General features: G+C 39.5%; 1 protein-coding gene across 1 annotated transcript in view; it reads right to left on the bottom strand.

Moving 5' to 3' along the window:
• Window positions 1-27,211, bottom strand: part of si:ch211-186j3.6 (neural-cadherin) — a 275,261-nt gene that overhangs the window by 107,907 nt on the left and 140,143 nt on the right. The window contains exons 13-24 of the mRNA XM_051380620.1: window positions 26,692-26,941; window positions 21,854-21,981; window positions 21,414-21,600; window positions 17,751-17,894; window positions 9,833-9,953; window positions 9,360-9,522; window positions 7,708-8,376; window positions 6,774-6,965; window positions 5,541-5,984; window positions 5,088-5,418; window positions 3,965-4,058; window positions 239-423 (exon numbers count right to left, since the gene is read on the bottom strand). Coding sequence (XP_051236580.1) covers window positions 239-423; window positions 3,965-4,058; window positions 5,088-5,418; window positions 5,541-5,984; window positions 6,774-6,965; window positions 7,708-8,376; window positions 9,360-9,522; window positions 9,833-9,953; window positions 17,751-17,894; window positions 21,414-21,600; window positions 21,854-21,981; window positions 26,692-26,941 — 2,908 coding nt within the window. The remainder of the gene's footprint in view (window positions 1-238; window positions 424-3,964; window positions 4,059-5,087; window positions 5,419-5,540; window positions 5,985-6,773; window positions 6,966-7,707; window positions 8,377-9,359; window positions 9,523-9,832; window positions 9,954-17,750; window positions 17,895-21,413; window positions 21,601-21,853; window positions 21,982-26,691; window positions 26,942-27,211) is intronic.

Genomic DNA, 27,211 nt, shown 5'->3' with positions numbered 1-27,211 from the left:
CAGCTATCTCAATTACAACTAAGTATGGATCTACAGTCACATGATAACACGCACACACGGAATCTAAACTGGAGAACACCAAGGGACCTGGACAAGAGACTGAATGAAACACACACCATCAGTTAGCTGTCTGTGAACAACAGATCAAAACCACACACAGCATCAACAGGTAAGGTGTCAAAGGTCCGACCCACAGAGAGGTGCGTGCGTGTTTGTGTGTCAGTAGTGGCAGTATTACCTGCCAGGCGAAGAGACCCTGAGTTGTAGATGGCCTCGTCTCGCAGCTCCCTCACATGCACAGTGACAGTAGAGACAGCATCTGGCCAAACTCCATCGGACACTCGGACCTGGAACTGATAGGTGCCAGGTGGGGCATTCTCCTTGATGATCAGGAAACCAGTTCGCTTGTTCAGGATAAAATAACTGAGGGAGAGAACAAACACACACATCCACACCAGTTTAATGAAAATGAACATTTAGATGATAGCATTTTAATGCCTTTGTTCTAATGCACACAGGCTGAGCCCTGTACCTCCCACTTTCATGAATCAACACATTGAAAAATGACCTTTTACATGTTCAGATAGCCAACCAGACTGAGACTCTTTACAATGGCTTGGAGTCCGAGAGGAAGCTGAATCTATAGGACGGCATGGTACTGATTTGTCATCAGGTTAATTACTGATGTCTCTGGGTGTTCAGAGATCAGTAATTTCAGTTATTTGCCCATCAAAGGTTGGCATGGTAACCGGGTAAGGGGAAAGAAAAACTTCTTGTTTATAGGGCTAGACGCACCTCAAGACTTCATCTATCAGTGCCAATGCAGAAAGTAGCATGCCTTTCATGTAGTGAGTTTAAAAGTCACGGTGTGGATGTTGGGCTGGGGGATGTAGAAAGTTACACTTCCATTTGGGAGATTGGAGCGTGTGCCACGTTACCCACCTGCAAATAAAGTTCACCTTTTTGTTGCCTGACCCTGAGCTTGATATGATCCAATCCATTAGAGAGAAGACAAATCACTCTGTTGGAGTTGTTGGAACTACTGTACAGAAACATGGTTGTACAGTAAAGCTGATGTTTCTGTGAGAACAACGTGACATAAAAGGCTCAATGTACAAGTAAGACTCAACAACCCTTTCCTCCTGTTTGCCAACAGGACCTGTTACTGTACACGATTAGGACAGACTGATAGAAATACTTTTTTGTATCCCACATGTATAGCCATGTGTTTTACTCAGTGTTTTATTCTGTGTTTAAGTGTTTACTCTGTTTTCTGCTGTAAACCAATTGCCCTCTGGGACAATAATACAAAGTGAGCAGAGACGATGCATTAGTGAGAGGGAGGAAAGGGGAGAAATGAGACCCACTAATAGGCACAAAGACATGCGAGGAAGCAATTTCACTTGGTCCTTGTCTCCATGCGCCCCCCTTGTACAGTAAATGAGCTCATTCAAGTTTAATTACAAAGGAAATCCAAGGCAGAACCTTGGCAAATCAAATAATAAACCACTTGTAGAAACAAGGGCCACATTAGCTCATTTTACAGCATATGCTGTGGTGTGTAGATTATGCATTTGGTCTAGCACTTAATTCTAGATTCCACTAAAATACAATGTTACATCTCTAGTAAAATTATAGATGCTTGGTACCTGAAGTTTATTGACATTTATACTTACATTATTGGCCACTTCTATTCGAATCAAACTAGGACACATGCAGTAAAGCTATTCTTCAAGATTCACTGATGTGCTAAATCAAAATACTAATTTCCTCTCTCTGCTGTGTGTTTAACAAATCATGGTAGATACAACTACAATACAACCTCTTGATCCAAAACACCAGCTAAAGTAAACACTCACTGTGAACCACAGCAACTACAGTTGATTTGATGCACTGAAATACAAAATATATAAAAGCAGACCAGAATGAATAAGACTCTGTTTTGTGAAATGCCAGAACAGCAGTGATAAGACAATGTGTTCTGAACAGCTCTCACCACGAGATGAGAGCTGTCATAAAATGTTAATGCCTCATACTAAACCCAGTCCTTTATATGGGTTGAACTTTGACTTTGAAAGAGAAGGGAGAAAAGGTTTGTCATTTTGAGTCTAGCTCGGTTTGGATGATGACTAAGGTGTTGTGGGGTGCTGCAATGTCACTGTATGTGATTGATACAAGTTTTGGGACTTGTGTGTGAGTAATGTATCTGCTCATTGACACTTTTGGCAGAGGAAAGTCTCAAGAAGAGCTTTTCCAGACACAGACCAGAACCTTTACATCCAATAGTGGGAAATCACAAACACAGTATTAAGGGAGAAACAAGGGAAGGAAGGGAGGAAAGGACAGAGTTAGGACTTAACCTGAAGAGAAAGATTGGACAGGATTGTAGGGTAATGAAAAAAACAAGACTAGGTTGAAACCAAGTATATGGCTGGGCCAGTGTGCTAAATTGTTACATGGATAGTCAATGGTAGTGTCTATAATTTGAATTGCTGGATATTAAAGTGTACATGTAGCATATAACGTGACATGGTTAAGCTATGATTGAGTCGACTGCAGTTGCTAGAACAATACTTTTCACTCTCATCGTGTTTGATTTGAAAGAACCTATAATGACGATCAAGTGTCTTACAAGAACAGATGATATAAATGGCGTGTAACAACATACATAGTAGGATGATAAATATTAATGTAGTTTAACGACAGACATTAAAGATCATATATCCGGCTGCATTTTCATCCAGTGAATCAGAGACACCTTGTGTCCATTCCTCCCTTAACAGGTTTAGATTTAGCTTATTGGAAAAACCTCACGTTCTGTCAGCGGGGTGCCCCTGGGCAGAGCAACATCACACATCTCTCTCAGGGTGGGGAGGAACATGCTCATCACAAGTTGCGGGGGGGCACTGGTCAGTGTACATGTCTCGCCACATAAATGTGTTGGAACTGCTGGCTGTATGGAAGGTGATTTAAAATTTCCCCCTACTGCTGGAACATCGTCGTGCTTTGATTTGTACACACAACAAAACAGCAGTAGCTTACATAAATCACCATGGGGCAGTGCGCACACTCTTCATTAGAGAAGTGTACATTGCAGGCAAGTTGAACACCGCGACCTCTTGGCATATGGAGAGCTGTTCCCTTTCCTACTCTGCTCTATGCTGAAACTGTTACAGTGCCCAACCATCTTCTTCACTTCACAGCAGGCTTTAGTTTTTTTCCCCACTGTCATTCCTGCTTACTGAATAAAAGGTGTTGCAGTGTTTCTGTGCCACCTGTGCTAGTGATGGATTTTGATGCCCCCTTTCCCTGTGACACATTGACAGAGTATGGACTGGTTATTGCTTCACATGAAGTCGGTATGTGTTTGTGGTTGTGGGTACTGGACTACATCTTGCTCCGTCCTTATCCCACTAGTGATAGCTTTGGAGGGTGAAGCCTACTGGACAGAGAATATCTGAGATGGTAATGATGGCTTTTGGACAATCTTAAGGACAATCCTTCAAGAGTGCAAACAATGTATTTTACTGACATCTATCACTGTGCTACCTTTTTTCACCACAACCTACTGTGCTGGGTGAATCTGTCTGGAAAAGGAGCAAAAACAACTTCTATTTAAAAAAAACAAAAAACAAACCTTGACTATAGTTCAGAACAGTACACAATATATACATTTCTTCAATGACAAACTATAAATGGTAAATGGTAAATGGACCCGTACTTGTGTAGCACCTTTCTAGTCTTAAGACCAGATGCCCAACCATCTTTGGCACACATTTTATGAGACAATTCTGATCAGAAAATACTGATACATAAATTAAATTTGGACAATTATGGCAATTCTAGTGTTGCCTATGCCATCCACACACTTCTTGTCTAGTGCAGCTTTTATTTTCCTGTCGTAGATCTAAAATGTGACGAAGCCAGCATGAAAGAATGAAGCGTTAACAAAGACACAATTTACCTTGGCACGTGTCCTTCAAAGACGTATGTCTTGTTGTCCCAGTCATCGGGGTCAGGAGAATAGACCTTTCCAAGCACTGTAGTTGGCATACGGCCTGATGATAGATAACATTAGTATATCAGTTTACCATTTTAAATGCTCATTAACTCAAACATGAATATGTTTTGACTGCTCTGCACTGGCATACCATTTATTCAGGAAAACTTTCAGGGTAAGAATAGTTGTTTCCTCACTGCATGCACATGTGTTTAAGCATGTGCATACAGTGTTGTGCTTGCCATACAATTAATACCATACATCAAGGGCAAGAGCCATAAGAATAGTGACAATTCACATCCCAAACACCAACTAACTTCATAAACAATGAAGAAAATATATACATAAAAAAAAGGAAAGTTCTGATTCTACATGTCTCTGGCTCCATTCATCATTTCCTTTCAGCAGAACCAATAAGTGACATTGTTAGGTGGCTGGAATAGGGAGAAGGAAATTTATAACAGAAAATGCTCTATGAATGCACAATGATTATAATCATGTAGAGAGAACTGTTTGCTTCCACTGTCTTTCCTTCAACGCCTCACCCTCTGAATCATGTGGGAATAATTCTGAAGGTACCTTTCAAAATTTAAAGCCAGACCTTGACAGGTTGAATTTTAGCCTATTGTTTGTTTTTGCCAGAAACGGAGGAAAAAGTTACACAACAATGAAATACAAATTTTAGCATTCATGGCTTTCAATGGCAAAACTGATAATGCTATTTTTTTAGTGTAAGAATACAAACAAAAGCGACATGTACTATAGTGTGACCAACAGAGTAGTAAGTAGTAACAGCAGTTTTTATTTGGGCAGGCTTTTTGTGACAAATGAGGTGAAATGAGGCAGAGGTAAAAAACAATAAAAATGGTGTGCGTATGTGTATCTTAGTTACTGCACACTGAGTTTGAGTTTCACCTACAGAGATCGAAAACTACTTTTAAGAACAAAGTTCAGTATGTTCAGAAAGGAGATGAGGACATTGACTTTTTTCATTAGTCAGATACATACTCCTATAACCCAGAGCTTTATCACTTTATTTATCTTTTTCTGTATCTTGGAACACTTAGACAGAGATGACCTTTCTTACCTCTGTGACTATTGATGAAAATCTTCTTTTCCCCTGCTACATGTGCGTGATCATTTTGGTCACCGATGGTCACTGTCAGGGTGCTCGTCACAGTTTTGGCTGGATGGCCACTGTCGCTCATAATGATCGGAAGGAGGAACTCTTTCTGCCGCTCACGGTCAAACGTCCTCAGGGCTGTCAGGGTCGCTGTGCCGTTTAGGTTGTCCTGGAGGTAGAAATCATTGCTGTGGCGATACTCAGAGGGGACAGTGAAGTGGAAGGGTGGGCCATTCTCTGGAGAGTCCTGGTCCACGGCTCGGAGGAGGGTCGAAGTTTGGTTCAACCGTACTACCTAAACAAGAAGGGAGAGCATGAGAGGTTGTGGCTTGCTTTAGGCTGGATTCTTTTCACCAAATCATAGCATTATATCAGTATGTTACATTTTAACTTGAGATCACACCCAGTCTAGCCTACCTGTGGTCCGGCCACATTCTCAAAGACTATCGGGGAGTATGTCGCCTCAAACTCTGGTCCATTATCATTTACATCTAACAGAGGCAGCTGGACTGTGGCACTGCCTGTTAGTGGTGGAATCCCATGATCAGTTGCTATGACAACCAAGTGATGCTGTGGTATCCCCTCCCGATCCAGAGGCCGTGCCACAGAGAGTACACCGGACTGGTCAATGGTGAACAGCCCTTCAGGATCTGAGTCCTCAGATAGGCTATAGGTGATCTCGCGATTCTGGCCTGAATCAGAGTCACTGGCAACCAAACGTGCCACACTGGTTCCCACGGAGATGTCCTCAGGTAGAGGGGCAAGAGACAGTAAGTGTGGAATGAAGACAGGAGCGTGGTCATTATAGTCCTCCACCTCCACCACACAGTGCAGAAGGCTGGAGAAGTCCAGGTCTTCAACCTGAAATAGGAACCAGATACAGTCATAAAAGTGCAGTTTAGACAAGATTCAACTGTAAAGACATTCATCTTATCAACCACAATAATGCGGGCTCCAATGTTTCCAAGCCACCCTACAGTAACTTTGGTTGAAATCAACTGTAATTTTTGTTCATCCAAACAGGAATTTACCACAAAAATTCTAGTGCTAGTGAAAAACAAAAAATGAAACCTAAAAAGTGATCAGCCCTGTTTCTTCTTTGTGGTGTGCTGCAGCTGTTTTTTTCACTTCATAGAATTTTTGGTTATTTTTCAGCAGCTCCTCTCAGTGCCACTAATATGAGACCTTGCCTTGTGGAACTTTAAAGTTCCTGTCTGTAACTGACATGCTTTATAGCACTCTCTTTGCCATGAAATTCTTTGTCTTAGCTTTTGACAGAAGGGCTGACATGTTGGTTTGAGGGATATATGAAGAAAAACAAATACATTGACATCATGGCTTAGATAATCTCTGAAAACCTTATCCATTTTTTTCAGCAATTTCAACAACTCTCAAAACTTTCTAGGAACATCCTGCATGTGAATGTACCCTAACTTCAGACACCTACTAAGATCCATTTCATATTTTCAGCACTTCAAATCAGGCACCACAGCTCTGTTCATCATCTTCTTCTGTCAGTCTTGACTCTATATACTATATAAAATTAAAGCCCATGAATCAGAGAGACACAATACAGAAGCTGAATCAAATAATCTTCTATAGTGCAAGACTGTGTGGTTGAACGCGGCTTTTGGAAAAGCTTCCACATACCTTCAGAGTGAGGTTGAACCTCTGCTCACTGTGTCGTTCATAGTCCAGGCGTTTTTTAAGTCTCAGGGTGCCGCGCTGCTCCTGCTTGTGACTGACCATGTAGAACTTCTGCTCTTGGTCTCCAGCTACAACACTAAAGGTCAGCTGGGCATTTTCTCCAGTGTCTCTGTCCTCTGCAGCGAGCTCCAGGACCTTCAAACAATGACATCATGTGAATAAAGCATAAAGGCTGTATTTCATTGACATCTTACATTTTTTATACATTAATTGAAATCTCTCTAAGGTGGTAGTGTATTTTACAATAGCAAAGTAGCTGAGTTTGAAACAGGCCAGACAATTGTCTTCTGGTCCCTAACAGCTTGCATTATGACAATATTCTGCTATGGATTGAACAAAATTGTATAAACATTGTAAAAACATGGTTACATTTCAAGAAGGTGCGGAGTAGAATGTGGGGAGATAAGGGCAACACGTATACCTCCAAAGGCAGATGACGTGCCTTTTTCTGACATTTACATCATAATTTGTATGCATTGTTTTTTTATTTGTGAGCTGCTATGTGATAGCATACCATAATATTGCAGCACTGCATGTGCCAGTCTATACTGGATATGGGAAAAAGTCCATACAGTGAAACAGTTATTTTTTTGTTATTGGTTTATTGCAGCAGATGCCATTGTTTTCATTCTTAATAGTCTTTAAAATCTATTAAATTAAAAGATATACTGTATCAAAGAAAGAGTAAGAGAGTTAAGGTCTTGTTTCCTTAATAAAGAATAAAATAAAGAATATACTGAACTATATCGTCATCCACCACCAAATGCCGTGTTTACATCTGCAGTGGTCATTAAAAACAAATGAGAGAATATGGATTCTGTGAAATAAGGCAATAAAAAATGGTGCCCCATCATCAGGGAAGCTCCTTCCGACCCACCTCGGCATTGGGATCTGCATTCTCAGAAATCCTCGCGAGGCAGGAGTGATCTGTGAATCTTGGAGCATGGTCGTTTACATCCTTGATCTGAATGGTAGCAGTTCCAGTTCCTGTCATCCCTCCCCCATCTCTGGCCTCCACAACCAAGAGGTAGGACTCGACCTGCTCTCTGTCCAGACCGCCCATGGCTACACTGATTGTCCCTGTGGTGGGGTTGATAGTGAACATTTCTGAGAAGGTAGGCACTCCTCCCACCCCGATGTTGGTGGCATCTAAACTACCCATAATCCTGTAAGAGAGCACAGCGTTCTGCCCAACCGCCGAGTCGTCCAGGTCGGTGGCTGTCATCTCCATCACAGATGTCCCCACTACAGAGTTCTCTGCCACGTCTCCGTGGCAGCTGGGGGCACAGGTGAAGACAGGCGCATTGTCATTGATGTCCCAAACATTGATGATGACATCAGTGAAGCCTGTCAGACCTTCGCCGCCCTCGTCTGTGGCCAAGACGACAAAACGCCACACGGCACGCTCTTCGCGGTCCAGTGTCCGCTGGGCGTAGATCTTGCCTGTGACCTCATCAATTATGAATTCACTCTCTGCACCCTGGCCATGGAGAGAGTAACGCAGGGCCTCCTGGTCAGCATCCTTATCTGGGTCAGACGCTGTTACCTACAACATCAAAGGTGCAGCGAGACAGAGAGGGTTGATGACAGTGTAATCACTTTTTACACTATTTAATTATTGAGATGCTGCTGACTTGGAGAGATATCTTAACTGGAAGCCCTTCACAACTGCTCTGTGCAGTAATGAAATATCTGGTAGGTAAACCTGGCAATGATCCAAGCTCCTCAACCTCAACCCCCACCTCCTGCCTCTCTTTTGCTGTCTGCTCCTTCTTTCATTCATCCTTAACACCTCAACAGCAATTACACCCTGGGTAGGCCAAAGATGTTTCAATTTAGCACCTTAATTGCAGTGTGATGTAAAGCCAGAATTAACTTATTAACTCTTCTGTTAAAAGAGTAGGAGATGTCCTTTTATATATGTAGAGAGGGAAAAGGGCACCAGGCTTACTGTTAACAGACTATATATACAGTTACATTTTTATATTTCTATTACATATTTTTTCCCTTTTTAGATTTATGTCTGTTTTCTTACCTCTCACTCTTTGTGTGTTGTATCTGGAGCTGCTCTAACAAGTGATTTTTTTCTGGTGTGGGATCAATAAAGTCTTGAGTCTTAAAATCTTATGAAAAATAAAATCAATTTAAAAACATTCAATCCCAGCTTCTTATTTCTTGCCTGCGACTGTCGACTCGCCGGCTGAAATGTCAAATATTTTATCAGCTGTAGTTGACCATCCAATTAAGCTAAGATTAGAACATGCATGGTATTCTGTTAAAAGACTTAAGGCTTAAGCTACATGTCTCAGGCACAAAGTCAGTATCCTCACCAGTTGATGACTCACGTACAGTAGAAGACATAGTAGGAAGCACATTTGTTCTTGTATTGCAATGTAGAATTAGTTAAAGTAAGGAAGCAAGCAAATAACTAACTAAATGTAAGCATGTCTTGTAAGCGAGACAAAATGATGCTTTGAATGGCCAATTGCATGTGATTGCACAGATAGCGGAATAATGATTGGACTGTACCTGTAACACAAACACCGGCGAGCCATCCAGCTCCTCTGTTACGCTGCCGTAGTACTCGTTAACGGTAAACACCGGAGCTTCGTCGTTCTTGTTAACCACATTTACTGTCACTGTTGTGTAATCCTCCCACTTCCCATCTGAAGCCAGGACATGAAGCTTGTACCTGAGCAAAAGTTGTCAGCTTTGTCAGGGGCTTTCACAAAATAAGCAGGAGTTTACATCCAAATGAGCTTCGTAAAAAGCACTTGCTTAAAATCTTCTTAAACACGTAAACTCTGGAGGTATTTTTGATTGAAAATATAAGCAGTGGAGTTTAAAGCTATGACATATATACTGCCAGGAAAAGAAATTAAAGTAATACAACAGGGAAAATAACACCACATATTTCAGGTAAAATCCTTTGACAAGCATTTACCTAAGCCAAAAAGCAAACATTTGTGGCTCAAAGGATTCTTTCTTGAGTGTGTTCCTACCTTTTGTTCAGTTCATAGTCCAGAGGCTGGGCGATAAAGATAGTGCCCACCTCTGGTTCAACATCAAACACACCTCCCGTGTTCCCTGACGTGATCTGGTAGCGAAGCTTAGCGTTTCCCCCTGCAGAACAAGAGAAGATGGAGGTTGAATGAAGAATGGCAATTTGTAAAAATGAACCTTAGTTACTGACAAAGTAGTGTCTATTAAGTAAGTCTTGTTGGAGCCGCAGCCATATTAGTACCTGATCCCCCATGGATTCAAAGTCCCCATCTAGTCCATTGCTGTCTGTTTCTGCCAATCCACCAATCTGTCTCCCTTAACTGAGATAGATAGAATCAGCCTGCTTTAGCTGTCAGACTGGAATCAGATATGGAGTTTTTGGTGCTACCTTGCTTTTATGAGTCTTTAAACAGGCAGCCTCTGCCCTTACAAAGGTGATACCTGCAGCATCACAATATGATCTTCCCAACAATAAATTAAGTAAAAAGTCAGATATTTTAAAGCCATGCACAGATAAACTAAAGCCTGTCTCAGAAATTTGTATTGCAATGGATGTCTGTACCTTAGAAAAAGCTTGAGTGACGTTATTGTCTCTACCTACACCTGTTTGGTACCAGCAAAAAAACTAATGCTGAACTCCCATATTTTCACACAACACAGTTAGCAATCTTCTCACTGATTAGCATGCTCCCAAACCTCAGTATTTCTTTCAATCACGTTGAGTAGTGGTTTAAGACGAGAAACATTACAAACACAAATGTAGAAGCTGAAACTTTTAAACGTTTTCTATGAAAATACTTTCGTAAGATAGCATTGATATAATTATGAATCAATTTGATAATAAAAGATGAAGTATGGTGTGTCAAAGTATAAACACCTCTTAGTGGGCTTAAATGTATCAGAAATACGTGATCCAAATGTCATATCTACTTCTGCTAAGGCTGTGTCTGCAGGTTTTGAAATGAATTAACATTCAAAATTGCAGCAATTTTCCATTTTTAGCCAGAAAAAGGTGATAATAACTTTTCAATAGTTTTTAGGGTGTAGGATGGATTCAATGACAGAAAACCAGAACAAAGTACTAAATTGAAAGTTCAAATATTTTCTGGATAGCTATGGCCAACATAGCTTGCCTAACTTGCTCAGAAAACAGCATTCAACTCTCTTTTGAACTGAAGATGAATAGTGTTGAAAAGTTCTGAAAAACTCCTATTGTGCAGCCAAGTACAAAAGCTTTCATCGCAGGTACAAGTGCCATGGCTTGTGAATTTACTGGCAGAGCAAGTAATGTTTGTATTGACACAGAGGAATGCAGAAATTCACATAAGTAGCATTAAAACATAGATCAACTTTAACAAATCTGTCAAGCACGACACATGGTAATACTGTACACACAAACTTAGAATCTAATCAGATCCTGTGGCTTTTAGGACTCAAGCAGTAAAGTGCATTTCATTTCAGTAAAATACAAGAATGCTTAAACACAACAGAAACGTTTTCCACTGAATAATTAATACTCCATTGTTCCAAGCAATCTACAATGTAATGCTGTGAGGTTCCCCTCCTTGTTCTCCCCCTACCTCACTTAATAATCTATTTTCTTTTTAAGTTCTGCAAAGCATTTTTAATAAAGTCTATTAGATGCTGATCAACAAAATGTTTCCTCTCAATGCAATTACTGCTAAAGCCAAGGTCTGCATCTCAATCACCGTTGCATCTACCACCCCTCGTGTTAATATAAAAGGGAAAGGAGAAACCTCTGAAGACGAGATGAGATTCACAGCTTATTAGCAAGATGAAAGTGAAGGAAGGAGAAAGGAGAATGCACTAATCCAGATCGTTTTGTACCGTCTGTCTGTTGGCATATTAAATGAGACTTTAGGGGATATATGCAATTGCATCCCTTCTTCTCTCTCACCCTCTTTCTCTGTTTTTTTCTAGTTGTCTCGATCTCTTAAGTATTTAGAAAACTGTTGAGACCCAAAGGACAACAGAAACAGCACAAGAAGTGATACAACCATTCAAATAAACAAACAAATGGAAAGAAAATGAATCCTTTTTCCCAGTTGTACCAATTTCAAAACTCTTTTCATCTCCCTGGTTGCTGTGTGAAACTGTAGTATACAGTCAAAAGAGCAAGTGGGGAAAGACACACACACACACACACAAACAGGACAACACATGTATATGTAATACCAAAGACATCAAACATCTCATGCTCTTTAGAAATGGATTTGGAGAGGGATTTTGTACTTATTCCAGTTCTGCACTATTAAGAATACAGATGTTAATGTAGCTTGTGTTTCAAAGCAGAAAAGTTTACTTCCAATATGTCGTATCAATAACCTATAACTTTTGTAGAATAGGTGTCACAATGCAAATCTGTTCTCACTCCCAACCCATCAAGTACTGCAGCTTGCTCAGTAATATGTAACATCTGATTACATTTTCAAATGTTGTTGTTAATGTTGTGAAACGGTCACAGTTTGGTTAGGTTTAGGCACAAAAACTATTTGGTTAGGATTAAGAAAAGATCATAAATAATGTTGCATATCCAAGACTGGTGATAACAGTTTGTGGTTGCTGGTTATCATAGTAATACAACAAGCTTTCTGAAACAGTTTTCCAGGTGCACAGCACTCAGTAAACAGTGACTGAAGGAACAAGCAACGGAACGATTTGTCACTGTAAATAGAGAATCAAAGCAATTCTGATACATGTCTGCTCTAAACACAGTCTGACATTACTGAACCTGAGCTGGAACTAAAATCAGACTACGTTGTGATCATAAAGAGATCATAAATAATGTTGCATATCCAAGACTGGTGATAACAGTTCGTGGTTGCTGGTTATCATAGTAATACAACAAGCTTTCTGAAACGTTTTCCAGGCTACTGGGGTTTACAATTTGTATGGAGAGGGAAAAAAAGATGGCTCCACACCGCATGCAAGAAAAACTGTCAGATGTGGCAATGGTACCAAGTGAGCTCAAGGGACATCTCGAGACAAGGCAGGAATGGATGCCTTAAAAAAAAATTGGGGGGAATCATTGCTTTAGACTAATACGCCACTTTAACAATCAAATACTCATAGGTGACAGATTAAGAAAAAAAGCTGAATGAATGAGTAGGGAAACAAATACAGGTGCTTTCATACAGGACAGGAGGGATCATTGAATTGTTTGTTGAGAATAGTAATGATTGAACAGCTAAATGTGAACAGGACAAACAGGGAAGGTTGAATAAACAGAAGATAACTTTAATTTATTTAATGAATACTAGAGGTGGAAACAGAACCAGGCAGGGCAACACAAACTAACTAAATGTGGCTGATATATATATATATATATAATTATCAATAATAAAGAGAAGTCCATCAAAACAAAACAAAAAAACAGACACAGGGAAGATGCAGGACTAGGAACCGACACAGATGACTTCACAATTGAAAGAGGGCAAAACATGGACAAATGCACAAAGCACTAATTAACAAATGAAACACAGATAAACCTAATCAGGGCTGGGCAGACAATGAAAACTGGTGAGAAACACAAAAAGACAGAAAGTGGTTAACCAAGACACCAGAAATGGGAAAATGATTCAACTACAACCCCCAACCATGACACAAATCACAAAGACTGGTAATGAGAAGTTAATTCATAAATGATAAAGGATCAAGGTTGCAGAACAAAATGAAAGTTCATGCTACGTACACATAGATCACAACAGATAATTCAATTTAGATTAGAATATAAACGTATAAAATAAATTGCAATTAATTATATAGCCATATTAGCAGTGTCATATACACAAACTTTGTATTGTCCTCATTACTGGCAGCAGCAGAATACAACTTCTCCAATCTATTCTTCCTTTACCAACCTAACCCTCAATACACCTCACAAAAGAAAAAAAAAATCAAACACACATTATTGCTTCCTCCATCCCTCTCAGTTGGTGGTAATAACCTTATTCTGGACTCCAGCAAGGTTTCCTACACTTATACAACTAAGTAAGCAAATAGGCGTCTTCTCATGATCTTGTGTGTGTGTGTGTGTGTGTGTGTGTGTGTGTAGCTGTTGAGGGTTATTTATCACAGCAAAGTGTGGGGTTCACAGCAGGCCTCCGCACTCCACTATAATAAATGCTAGATCATATGAGAGTTCTCCATTCTCCCTCCTTCTCCATACTCTAACCCGCTCTCTCTCTTTTTTACACTTTGAGCCTTTTCTTTCTTCTGTGATTCCAATACAACTCACTTCACACTGGACTCATATCGGCACCGAGTGTCTGTACTTATCAATCGGGGGAGAGTGTGATGAGTTGAAATTTAGAGAGATCTCAGAGTTTTTCATTTTGAATTCTGGACAGAAAATAAGAGATAATGAGACCTTTATGAGTCCTAATACTGACTGGCGCTGGCTTTCTAACATAACTCACAGGTAGAATTTGTTTGGACAGCCTAAACAATTGCAGTAGTAAATACGTGAGCGTGAACCTGCAGTCCCAGACTCTTCCTGAGTGAAATTGAATTGTGCGGTTACCATTCTCAATCCAACCCTGACTCTTCATTTCTCTCTCTTGTTTTACACAAAGGGATTGCTTGCTAGAGTACAATTTTCACACGCGAACTCTAACAGGCACATAATGGACGTGTACACACAGATGTGTACCATTGGATCCAACTTAAAAAAAGGTACAAGGTGTACAAAGTGTCTGACAGTGTAAGCTAAAAATTCCTACCAATTCAGCCCGCACTAAAGGTGCAGTTATTAAAGTTAATTAAGGTAGCACACTGACTATCACCCCAGTGATAGCAAACAAGTTCAATGCCAGCAGTGATGTTTCTAGGGTGGCTCCTTACAATTTTCAACATGAGCAATAATGGATAAAGGCAGTTTATAATTGACAATGTTTTTTTTCGTTCTTCACACACAAAACACACACACACACACACGACACACACACACACACACACACACACACACACACACACACACACACACACACACACACACACACACCTTTTGGAAGAGTAATATCTTGGCTTTTTTCACAGATCATCTGAAGCTAAATCTTCACTTGAACTTTACTCCTCGTCAGAAATCTTAGCTCTTTATTTTTATATATAAAAAAATAAGTAGGCGAGTAAGGGAGTGTCTGGCTGAAACAATTACCAACAAAACCAATCATCATAGGACACAAATAGAAAGCTTATATATGCTTTAAGCTATTCAGAGCTTCTCTGATGTTACTCTGTCTTCTTCATACTCTCACAGTATTTCTCTTTCACTCCAAAAAATTAAAGTCATATATTAAACGGGGGCATATTTGCAAGTCCAGTGTTAGTCACATCATCTCTAAAAATAGTCACAAAATGTACCTAGTCGCATTCTGGAGCCGTGGCTGTTGCTTGTGATCATCTTGTCTATGATCTATAGGTTTCCTGTTTGCACAGTAAGCAGCAGATAAGCCAAGCCTTTTAAAATATGTTGCATGACAATAAACAGTATTATTGCACCATATAAAACCATAAAATACAGCATACTATCAATTTAATTAAAAATACTAATATTAGGTATCATTTAGTTGCTTATTTCCATGTTCTAAGACAGAGGGATTTCTGATCACCCATCCCTGAAGTCAGAAGTCACTCACAATAAGTGCCAAACCCACAGAGAAGACTATGAAATAGACCAAAAAGATCAACGGCTTTAGAGAAAACAGCAAAAAAAGCTTTTAGCTGTTTTAACCCACAATAAATATTCCTGTTCAGGGTTTCCACTATTCAACAGGTAGCTATAATGCGTCAATAAACACTGTAACGTGCAAAAAAGGAAAGGAGAGCAGAATAAGACTGCTACCTATTAAACATGGATGTAACAATGCAGGATTTATTATTCATTTAAATAAAAGCTTTGCTAATGTTTCATGGGGAAGGAAATGCATGCATAGTGTTTATGTGATATCAAGGACACAAAATGTGTTTTGGTCAGCAACACTGAAAACAAAAAAACTTATTGCTAACAAGAAAAGACCATATGGCACCTTTAAGGTGACTGTATTTTCAGTCTTAGCACTCAAAGCAGCTGTTGCCAGCTAAAATGCTCTGATTAAATCCACTCTACACTACCGGTTCAGAAGCAAATGGCAGACAGACAAATGAAACGAGGGTCACGGGCCAGGGTCCTGGTCAGGCTGAGGAAACAACACAAACCGGCCTCCTCTATCGAGTGTGAATGTCATGTCACTGGATAATAAGCTGGATGGACTCAGGAGCTTCTTACATTTTGTGATACTCCAGTTCTTATTTTTCTTAAGTCAGATAAGTGTATTAACGCTGTTTTGATGGCTAAATAAAGAGATATCTGCCCTACCTTCAAGTTTTTTGTGCTCTGTTGAAGTGGAAACATTCTTGTTGTCTCATTCAGCTGTTGATGCCATCCCTCGGTTATGCAAGCCCTAGTCACTTATAATGAGCAATTCTCATTTGATTTTGTTGTTGATCTGGAACTACCAGACCTTTTCCAATCAGACTACCCAGTTCCTAGATGCATTCTGATAGTGTAAGCCACAGTGCTTTTAGATACTCTTTAAGAGACTCTTTTCATTCCTCAGAGTCATAATGGTCTCATCTTTTCTGTAGTGAGCTGACATTTGCCTCTGGCCATGACAGCTGAGTGTCTCAGCATGTTCCACCACCTAAATCTTTGTGTTTCACAATCTTGCCAAGCTCTCAGATCCTAATGAGGCCTCTTAATTAGTGCTTTATTAAAGGTAGATGCACTGTAAAGGTCACCAGTTAGACCTATTAACAATTCTAAAAATACCTACTTACTCAATTCTAACTGATCTCGGATTTTAATCTGTCTTGTTCCTCGCTCTATTCAGAAGAACTGAATAGACGGTCTTAGACCATAGCATGTAATACACATGCCGGTCCATTGTGGAAGTGTCGCATTTTCTGTTCCTAATATATCCTACTGCCTAATATATCCTACTCACTGATAGGTGCCGTGTTATGGCTGATCTGTGTATATTGTGAGACAGTTAAATCCCAATACAAATATGTAAAGATTAAAATCTGTAAAATAAAAAATGAATTATGATACTAATTTTAAACAGCAGAGGACGCTATCTACTTTTGACGTGTGATGTCCTACGTCACTCGAGTCAGTAGATGTATCAGGGCACAAAGACATCATTTTCACTTTTATAAAGAAAAGGAAATGCATAGTTTTGTCCAGTTTATATCCTACCTCAGATTTTAGAAAAAAGAAAATATAAGATAAAATATGTTAATTTCAGTCATAATTTGTCTCCTGTAATATCGTATCATGAGTTGAGAGTTGCTTCCCTTCTTGATAAAAACACTGGTCATTTCAAAATGTTGCCAATTTTCCATGGAATATACAGCAAGTTGGAAAAATAATGAAAACCCCCAGCCATGTCAGAGCTGCAGTCAGTTTCTGCTCAACAGCTACACAGGTGCAACATCTTACCTTTAAGAAATGTTTGACCAAAGTGAATGGAAACATTTGGAAGCCCAAAATGGTGAAAATACACATTTAAAGGCTTGAGAGCTTCTTTCTCCGCTGTACAGCAAAAGGTTATATTAAATGGGCTCTTCCACAGTAGCTGATTCAAACTCACATACTACTTGTGTTTTTCATGTTTTGTATCACACAGCTGTTTTTTTCCTCAAAGTAAAAGAGGGTCAGACAAAAGTAGCAAAGTGTAAAGTTTTTTCTTGACTGAGGGAAAGAGAAATGTGCTTGAGTAAATGTGCTCAATTATGACTTTACAGTACCAGCCTTGCCATCACTCCTACACTTTCCATTTGATCCACGTCACACCATTCAAAGAAACACACACACACACACACACACACACACACTTGTTTATTCGTGCCACCCACCTTCGTCCCCATCATTGGCACTGACAGTGAGTATGGCGAAGCCAACATCAGCATCCTCGTCCACATCAACTTCATAGGACGCCTGTGCAAACGCCGGCTTGTTATCATTCACGTCACTGATGAAAATGCGAACATATGCCGTGTCTGAAAATAAAAAGATGAGAAACAGTGAGAGCTACAAAGAGAGAGAAAGAGGAGAAAGGTGATTACAAACATGAGGTTGTTCTTATTCTGTCAACGTGAACATGAACATCTGGCCATCTCTCTTTGGATAGCAACAATTTAGTCACTTTTCAATGGACACACCCACACAGATGCAAATAGGAAAGTAGACATTTCTTCATGCACAAAAACAAAAACAAAAATAACATCCTTTTTTATTCTTCCATCCAACATTTTCTATTACATCTGTCATCTGTCTCCACTATTTCTGTCTATTTTCCCCTTAAATCCAGCTGTTTCTTTTTTTCCTTCAGCATCCAACCCCAGGCTGGAGTGGAGCACAAAGCACCCTGGGGGTATCAGTGTAAGGCTCGCTAGCTGAGCAAACCAACATACTATGCTTCCTTTGATATCGGTATCAAAACGAGCATAATTTGAAATACACGATTCAGGGTGGGATAAATTATTTATGCCGGGGTGGAAGAGATGCTATACAGTTCATGGCACAGATAGCAAACTAATGCAGCCCTTGGAGCTATAACAAAACAAGTCGCAGATGACAGGGCTTTGCACGTGTACAGAATCTGTCAGAGAGAAAGAGAGAAAGGTAGGGAGGGATGGAGGAAGAAAACAAAGTCCATAAACAGATCCATCCCCTCATCCTCCTCCTTGCCTGCTAATGCTGCCCGCTTATCCATGTTTTCACACTTCTAGAGACATGTATGTGTAAAACTCACACGACCAACCCCACACACTCGCTTGTATTAGAAGAAGGGCCTGTTTACTGCTTGTGAAAACTGTTTATCAAGGTTATTTTTGTGACCATTTCACAACATTCAGCTGTATCTAGCCTGCAACATCTCTTGCTGCTTGGCATGTGTGTGTATATGTGTATATGTGTCCTTCAAGTCTTCTTTTTTTTGATTACTTTTCCAAAAAAAATACAAATAAAACAGGGGACTGACTCACCATGATGTTGAGTATTGGTTTTTCGCCTCAAGGGATTAAAAGAACATATTTATTTTTTTCTAGATATTCCACCTAATAAAATTGAATGCTTGAAGGAAATAATTTAAATAAAGTCGCCCATTAGATTCCTAGAGTCGATGATTAGCCACAATATATTTCAGAGTGATAAGGTTCCTTGATCTGAAGGTATTTTAAACATGAACCCTCAGTGCCAAGCCATATATTAAGTATTCTCATGTGACCAAAGAGATAGCAGGCGAGCACTCAATCTATACATTCTCCAGCAATAAAAGTTCTGCTTTACACAACTGCAGGTGCTAAAATGGTCTGAAGGCAGTCTGCTGGTGAACACTGCAGCAAAGGGTTCATAACCATAAATAGTATTCATCTAATCCAAATTCGACATGGGGAAATGTGTTTTCTTCCACCAGTGAAACCATGTGACCCTTAAGCTATTGCCTCATTTAATAGAGTCTGATTCTCCTAAACCAAAAAATGCGACAGTCAAGGCAGCAAAAAAGTAACAGCACTCTGAACAAACAGATGTGTGTCATGTCAAGTCCAAAAATGCATTTAAGTGAATAAGCAGTCAGTTAAGTTCCCCCACAATTGGAACTTTATTGTACAATATACAGTAGAAGGATACAAGATACACACATTTATTTTATGGCAAGGCCATAATGTCTGTGGGGGGACTTCCAACAAAGATGGCAAATGAACTGCTATCTATAAATTTAGCTTGGTTATTGATTACTGATGCTTACTGATTACTGGTTACCAGGAGGTAAAATCAGATGTGCTGCTACTTGATATAGGAGCATTCAAGCAATGCTAAGTATCCTGGAAGGAGTAGGGTCAGGGGGATAAATCTGAATTATATCAATTCTATCATTTTTAAAATGGATTATTTATAACAAATTGACTCAGGGGATAGTTGGTATTATTCTTTCTTTTAAAATGAGAAAGACGAGCTATAAATCTGATTTTAATTTCTGAAGAGGCAACAAATATCCTTCAGCCTGATAAAAAAAAGGTCTGAAGCTCTTAAAAAAAAATGTGGTAAAATATGTTTCATCATAGGTGTAACAGATCTTTTAATTAAAATTCACTCATGCCACACTAAAATAATTTCCATGTGGAAATCACTATATCAGAGATCGACAACAATTGCAATTACATTTACTTGTGTGTGCATCCTTGTTAAGGATCTGTTAATATGCCTGTCACCAATCCTTCTTCATGCCACCCCATTCAATATTCATGACACAGAAAAAAATTAATGCAATAAAATAACTCCCACAGCTTCACTGCAGTCTCTCAGTCTCTGCTCTGCTTAATATTTAACTTCTGTTTACGTTGCCACAAATGTCAAAGTGAGACAAACCTAGAGAGAAGATCCATTAATAATCTATGATCATATTTATTAAAAATATATCCCGGGTCTGTCTTGCTGTTTCTTCAACACCTCTTTTCCATCCACCCATCTGTTTCAACATCTGTTCATTTCTTCGGTGTTTCTCTATTCTACTGTTGGAGCATGTATGCATTTCATCTGGCAGCAAATGAGAGAGAAATGGGTAGATGGAGGAAGAGAGACAGACTGAGACAGAAAGTTGGCCTTTGGTCCTTCGGTAGGGAGAGATGAGCAGATGTGGGAAAGAGACAGAAAGAGGAAAACAGAGATTATTGCTGCCTTCAATGAAGACTTGGAGCCTTAAATGAAGTCTAGAGAGCAGCTGTCTGCAGCTCTCTCCCCTTTTGTGCTTGTCCTCTTTTTTAGTCAGTAGAACAGTAAGCACCATCACTTTATAAAATTTTATTTAAAAAAATCAAGGGAATCTGAAACATCTCTGCAATTACATCAATGTGTTTGCATTTTTACATGAAAGCTAAGGATTCAATAATTCCTGTTTGAAATGAACTGCTACTGCAAATCATAGTGTGTGTGTCTGTGTGGGTGTGTGTGTGTGTGTGTGTGTGTGTGTGTGTGTGTGTGTGTGTGTGTGTGTGTACATATATTGAGCCCTTTCCACAGTGCACAAAAACAGGTTCATAAGGAAATGGTTTTCCCAGTTTTTACCTTAACCCTATCCAACCACTTTGCCAGACCTTACCAACTAACATCACTCTTGCAGCTGAATGGGGGCAAATTCCTGATGACAGGTTCCAAAGTCAAAGGAAAAGACTTCCCCTAGAAGAGTGTGCGATGTTTAGCAATTAGCAACAATCATATGGGTGTGATGTTCACGTGTCCACATACTTTGTGTAGAAGTAGATCACCTTTTTGTAAGATTTTGTTACATAGTTTTGGAGTACAGGGGAAAACCCTATGTACTGAAGCCTCTCTTTATCGCTGACTGTTATAACACAGTGGCAGTTCAGCCTAGGTACTTCTTGATGACTTGTACAATTGCTGTTCTTAACACTCAGGCACAAGACAGAACAATACTGGACAAACTGCAAAAACACCACAGCAATCAGAACTTAACCATCAATTCAGTCGCAGGCTGTTCTGAGCAGTGGCAGACTTACCAGAATTGGGCTGTCCATGTTTGCCGGGCCGTGCCGACTCCCAGCCATCCACAGACTGAACCTCCAACAGGTATGAGCTTTTAGTCTCGCGGTCAAACACAGTCTGAGTGTAGATGAATCCCAGCTCTGGGTCAATACGGAAATACTGATGGTCCCCACTGCGATCCTCTAACAAGGAGTAGGAGATCTGGACAATGGGGGATTTGGTGTAGAAGTAATTATACAGAGGTTCAGGTGCTAAAACACAGGTAATTACTGCTAATGTACAAAGCAAAAAAGAACACATTTTGAAAAATCAATAACAGAGCAGGTCTGAAAATGACAGAGTGCATATATTCAAAAGGAACTGAGCCCTTAACATCCCTTTCCACTGTGCACGCTGTAAGAGCAACATTAGCACTTCTAACATAGGTTGTGTGCATGTGTGAGTATGTTTTTACCTTGCCATTGAGACCCAAGTCGAGGTCATTGGCTGAAACCTGGAACACCAAAGTTCCTGATTCGGCTCCTTCAGTGACTGAGGCCTCATAGATGGACGAAGTGAAAAATGGGACGTTGTCATTCACATCTGGAGAAGAAAGAGGATAGAAAGAGAGAATGTGCTTAGGATACACTGAAAAATGGTCTCTGCATTGTATGTTCGGTGGATCGGATAGAAATGTCAAAGATGATTGATGGGTTCTTTACAAAGCCCAAACCACCTGCAGCACTAGGTCTATCCAGCCTATCCTCCATACCTGCTTACCAACAAGTGTTTTTCTTTCTGAGCACAATTACTAATGAATGCATAGTTACTTTTTTAAGGAAAATGCCAAGTAGTTTTTATACATAGATCATAAAGCTCCCAATAATCATTTCAGCACAATCTTGGATACTTAAAAGATGTCCACTGCACTCTTCTAGGTCTAGTAACAAAATGTATCTACATTTGCCAGCTTGTGCACATAATTTTAATTGTCTTTTGCTGACAATTATTGACTTTTGGAATACACTTATCAGACCATGAATGATGCCTATAAAAGGAACCAAGATTTTGGCATCAGAAAGGTTCTGGTTTCCATTTGTAGTCTGATAAGTATTGACCAATTCCATTTTTTGGCGGTTTTGGTTGCCTACAGGTAACAGTCTGTGTGGAGAGCGAAAAGAGGTGGAACGCATTAACCAGAACGCAATCTGTCTGACGATGATTTAGCTTTTAAATAGCTTTTTACTAAATGTATGCAGATATGTTTATACAGATTAGCCAAATCCAATATCCCTTTTCTGGATATCCGCTGGCTACACTGGAAGCCCCAAAACATTGTCTGCTGCCCCCAGAGGCTAAATCTTCATCAGACCATGGCCAGTGGGTCCCAAGATTGGCCCATGAATGTCTCTACATCAACAGAATTAAATAAACAGTTACTTATTTAATGTTTAAACTTAGATCTTTAGACACTCTCACACGCTAATTTCATAGCAAATCAGACATACAGTTTACCCTTACCTGCACAGCATTGACAATTACTGTGATTACACAAATCTTTTTTGTATATGTAATCATCAGTTTAGCTGTCTTTCAAAAAGACACAGTCTGCAGTGTAATTCACAGTAGAAATCTAATCTTTGGAGTAATGATGTCAGTTGTAACACCGCAATCTGCTGTGTTGTTATTCATCACTTTTAACAGTAATATTTTAACTGTTTTAAGTGATATTGAAATTTTTTTATCTTAAAGATGTTGTTGCTACTAAAAGAAAAAGCATAATTCCAAATTGTTTGCTGGAATCCAATTGCAGGCTAGCTTACCCTTGAAAGGATTTGAATGTCAGATGTTCCTAAACAGTTGAAAGAAAAAATACAAAAGCCTCTAAAGCCTTTAATCAGCTTGCTAATTCTTGTTTACCTGTCCCTGACTCCTCATCAATTCTGGTAAATCAGTATACCCTTATTCCTAAATAAATGCTAATGTTAATGAATGAATCACTTAGAAATGTGCCTCACAGCTATCTGCCCTCATCTAATTTAGATGTTCTACCACCAAACATACTGAAAAAGAGGTTTTACAATTTACTGCCCACTGTCTTTCGATCACTGTGACTGAGCCTGTTTTGGTTTGGTCCCTGACTATTTTCTGCTTCCTGCAAATAAGAATGTTGATAAAATTAGCTTAACACTGCCTATAAATAAAACTGACCAAATTCTAGATTATTTCACCTCTTTTTTCACAATGGTTCTCAAAAAGCACATCTGCATTTGCACCAAAATGCACAAGCATAGTTTCTACGCCAAATGCACAGAGCATATTCTCCAGTCCTGGCTGCACCGCATTGACTTCCATTGTATTTTAAAATTTAGTTTAAAATCTTGTTAATTACATTTAAAGCCCTTTTGTGGTTTGGATCTATTGTCATTTTTGATCTTTCAACCCTAACCCAACTCTTCAGATGAGATGACAGAAAGCTTTTATAAATTCTGCAGTCTGGCTCAAAACAAATGGAGATTGTACTTATACTGTTTTAGCTCCAGCACAATGGAACAGCCTTCATCTCACTGTTAGGTCAGCACAGTCAGTGCTGCATGGAATAAACATTCAAAAGGATATTCGTAATTAGAATTTAAAACTTAAAAATGTACTTAAACTAAAACACTACAAAAGTTTTTTGTTTTTTTTACCCAGAATGCAAGGAAGCATCTCTGAGCAAAACATAAAGAACTGAGCTCACAATCAATATGTACAAGCGCTTATTCCTAGTAAATTTCTGAAATGTGAAAGCCATACTTCTATTTAACACACAATTATTGTAATAAAGGATAAAATAATTGCCTTTGTCTGATTACAACTATTCCAGAGTTGTAAATGTCTGTCTCACAGTATTATTAACAGCTGATCTTTGGCACCTGAAGCGACTAACCCCCACCAACACAGCCCTTTGCATTGTTTGTAGCAAATCTGTTTGCAGTCTGAACGCCCACTCAGTTTAACTAAAACTACATGCCAATAGAATTCTCTTTTTAGAAAAATTCTCTTCTGAAGGCTAAAAATGATTTTGTAGGTTGTGGATACATTTAGAGAAAACAATTAAATTAAATCAAAATATCAAAGCTCATTATTTTTGGTTATCACTGGCCTTCAGAGAATGATGATGTTCTCACATAATCCCGGACTGTGATTGATTTTGGACCTTCATCTAGAAGCAAGCTTGCTATATCCCATTCTTATAATGATGAAGATCTGGCTATTGGAGAGGACGGGATAAGAGTTCATCCTAGTTTTCAACATTTAACTTGTTAAGTGGTGTGTTTGTGGGAGATATAATCTATGGTAGCCTGTTGAGTTTGCATTACTCCACGTATTTACTGTAGCTTGGTGACGTATTAATCTCCTTTTTCATGGTTCATGTCATGGTTATTTTTCCAAGCCCTGTTGGTGTCAAGATGAGGGTCAAAACATGCTGTACACTGATCAATAATGGATGCAAAATGGACTAAATGAGTTACCTTGAACCATAATAAGAAGGTTAAGAGCAATAGTTACAGAACCAGTGAACCCTTAGTTTTGCCTGAATGGCAGAAGCCAAATTTTAACATAGTTGATTTAAGGCCAAAGGCATTACAGAAAATTACTTAAATAGAGCAACACATTAAATCTAATGCTGCTTCATGTGCCATTTCTTTCCCTACCCTTTCTTCTGAGCAAATGTCTTAATCTATGAATTAAAAATGGGGCCTTAAATCCATTACAAACCTCCCTCCCTCAGCCGAACTGCCTCTGGAGGAGTCAAAGAGCTTTCTTATTAAGACAGATAAGGTAGAGGAGGGGCGAGCGAAAAGAGGAGAAGGAGAAGTTAGGAGAGGGACAGAAAGGCAAGTGAAAGGAGAGGGTCTGTGTGAATTAATTATTTCTCACTGGATTAAGACCAATTTGATGGAATGGGGTATGTGTGCATGTGTGTGTGTGTGTGTGTGTGTGTGTGTGTGTGTGTGTCCATGTTGCAAGAGGATTAAATGCAGGGGAGTCTGGGGCATGTGGGGTAGGAAGAGTTATTTTGAGGAGCAAGGTCAGGGGCTAGCAAACAACACCATATTTAGCACTGATGATAGCAACTTAAGCCTAGTTACCAGGGGCTGAGCATTACTGAAAAAGAGCGACACCAGATTAAAGTAATTATATTTAGAAGCGCCATAAAATAATGCTAGACATGATAGAGAATGATGAGAGAGGTGAAAACTGCTATTCTTAGACAAATATGTGAGATAAACAGTTTGACTCGGAGTCCTTCTTTTCAAAGAAGGAGGGCCAGCGGGGTTAAGCATATAAGTTGCACTCTTGGTCTCATCACACTCACAACAGCTGGCGAGCTCTGCAAATGATCTGGATTTGTGTAGCTTTGGAATCCAAGAGTCTAATGACTCCAAATGGAAAATGAGAACGCAACAGGACTTAGAGAGCGATAAGATACGACTGACCCTTCTGTTCTTGCCAGATGCTCTTGATTCTTTCTCTTCCTCCATGGCCTCAGTTGTGGAACAACTGTTGTGTTGTGTAATCAGTTTAAAATAACCAATGCAGTGACACTATCTATGCTAAATAATGAGGATGAGGATAAAAAAAAACAATAAGAACATAGACAACTTACTGTAGTGAATCCCCCCCAAAAAACTGATCATATGTGTGTCAATAACATGTTCTGATTGTGGGTAGTTTTGTAATATAGGAGCTGCTAGACTTCAACTTGGCCATTCAGTCTTTGAATAAGAATGGTTCCTGATGCTGCTCTTGACCTTAAGTCCATTAAGCCCATCTTCCGAATTAATCAAGTAAAATCTTCTATTTTTCCATTAGTTTATAGCTCAGCCATCAAAAATGAATCATCAAACACCCAATTTATCCTCTCTTCCTGCAACCTTAAATAGCCATACTGCTGCTCACTGTGCTTATTACAAAGCCTTCACAAAATGTGTGTTTCCCATGAACAATTTGTGTTCACCCACAATACATTTTGTGCATCTTTGTATGACTTTTGTGTTTCAATACTCTACTACACCCTCTTTATTGGATACTATTGCTTCTGATTGTACCCTTAATGTAATCCTAATTTTAAATGCATTCATTAAATAGCAGTGCTAATGGAGCAATGATACTATGTTTACTATTATCGTGTAATACCGCTGTGTGTAAACATAACTCAGATGGCATGCATGGAACACAATGGTGTTTGGAGACAATGTGAGGTGTAGTGGAGGAATGAACAATATAACATCAATAGAACCAAATACAAGCAAAAAAAAGGCTCACCTGTGACATTAACATAGACCATAGTGAAGGCCGCCAGTGGTACAGCAGCGACATTCTGAGCTCGGACCCGCAGCATGAAGTTCCTGGTGGTCTCGTAGTCCAAGGGCTCTGCTACCAGGATGGAGGCTGAACCATCTTCTCGGTTGGGGGTCAAGTAGAAGCGAACTGGCATGTTGGTCTCTGGGACCATGCCGTCCTCCAAGTTGTAGGTTACCCTGGGATCACCAAGAGGGGAGGTGGCTTTGATGGTCTGTTTGGAACAAAGCAGAGGATTAAATAAATATTTAATTATAATAGGATATCACTCATTTCAGCCTGCATACCACTGTGGGACTTAGTAATCGTCTACAGTCAGTACTAGTCCCAATGAAAGCACACATGACAGTGACACTGACTTCCTTGGAGGAGTCCTATTAGTCATCTTATCCAATAACTGAAGAAAAAAGTAGCCCCAAAATAATAGGTTTGTCAACTGACAGCATGTTTCCAATTATCAATTCTGAGAGCTGGAAAAAATGCT

Source organism: Dicentrarchus labrax, unplaced genomic scaffold (genome assembly GCF_905237075.1).
Source record: "Dicentrarchus labrax unplaced genomic scaffold, dlabrax2021, whole genome shotgun sequence".
Taxonomy (NCBI): Eukaryota; Metazoa; Chordata; class Actinopteri; family Moronidae; genus Dicentrarchus; species Dicentrarchus labrax.
The sequence above is the reverse complement of the archived record's forward strand: the minus strand, read 5'-3'. Positions and strand labels throughout refer to the sequence as shown.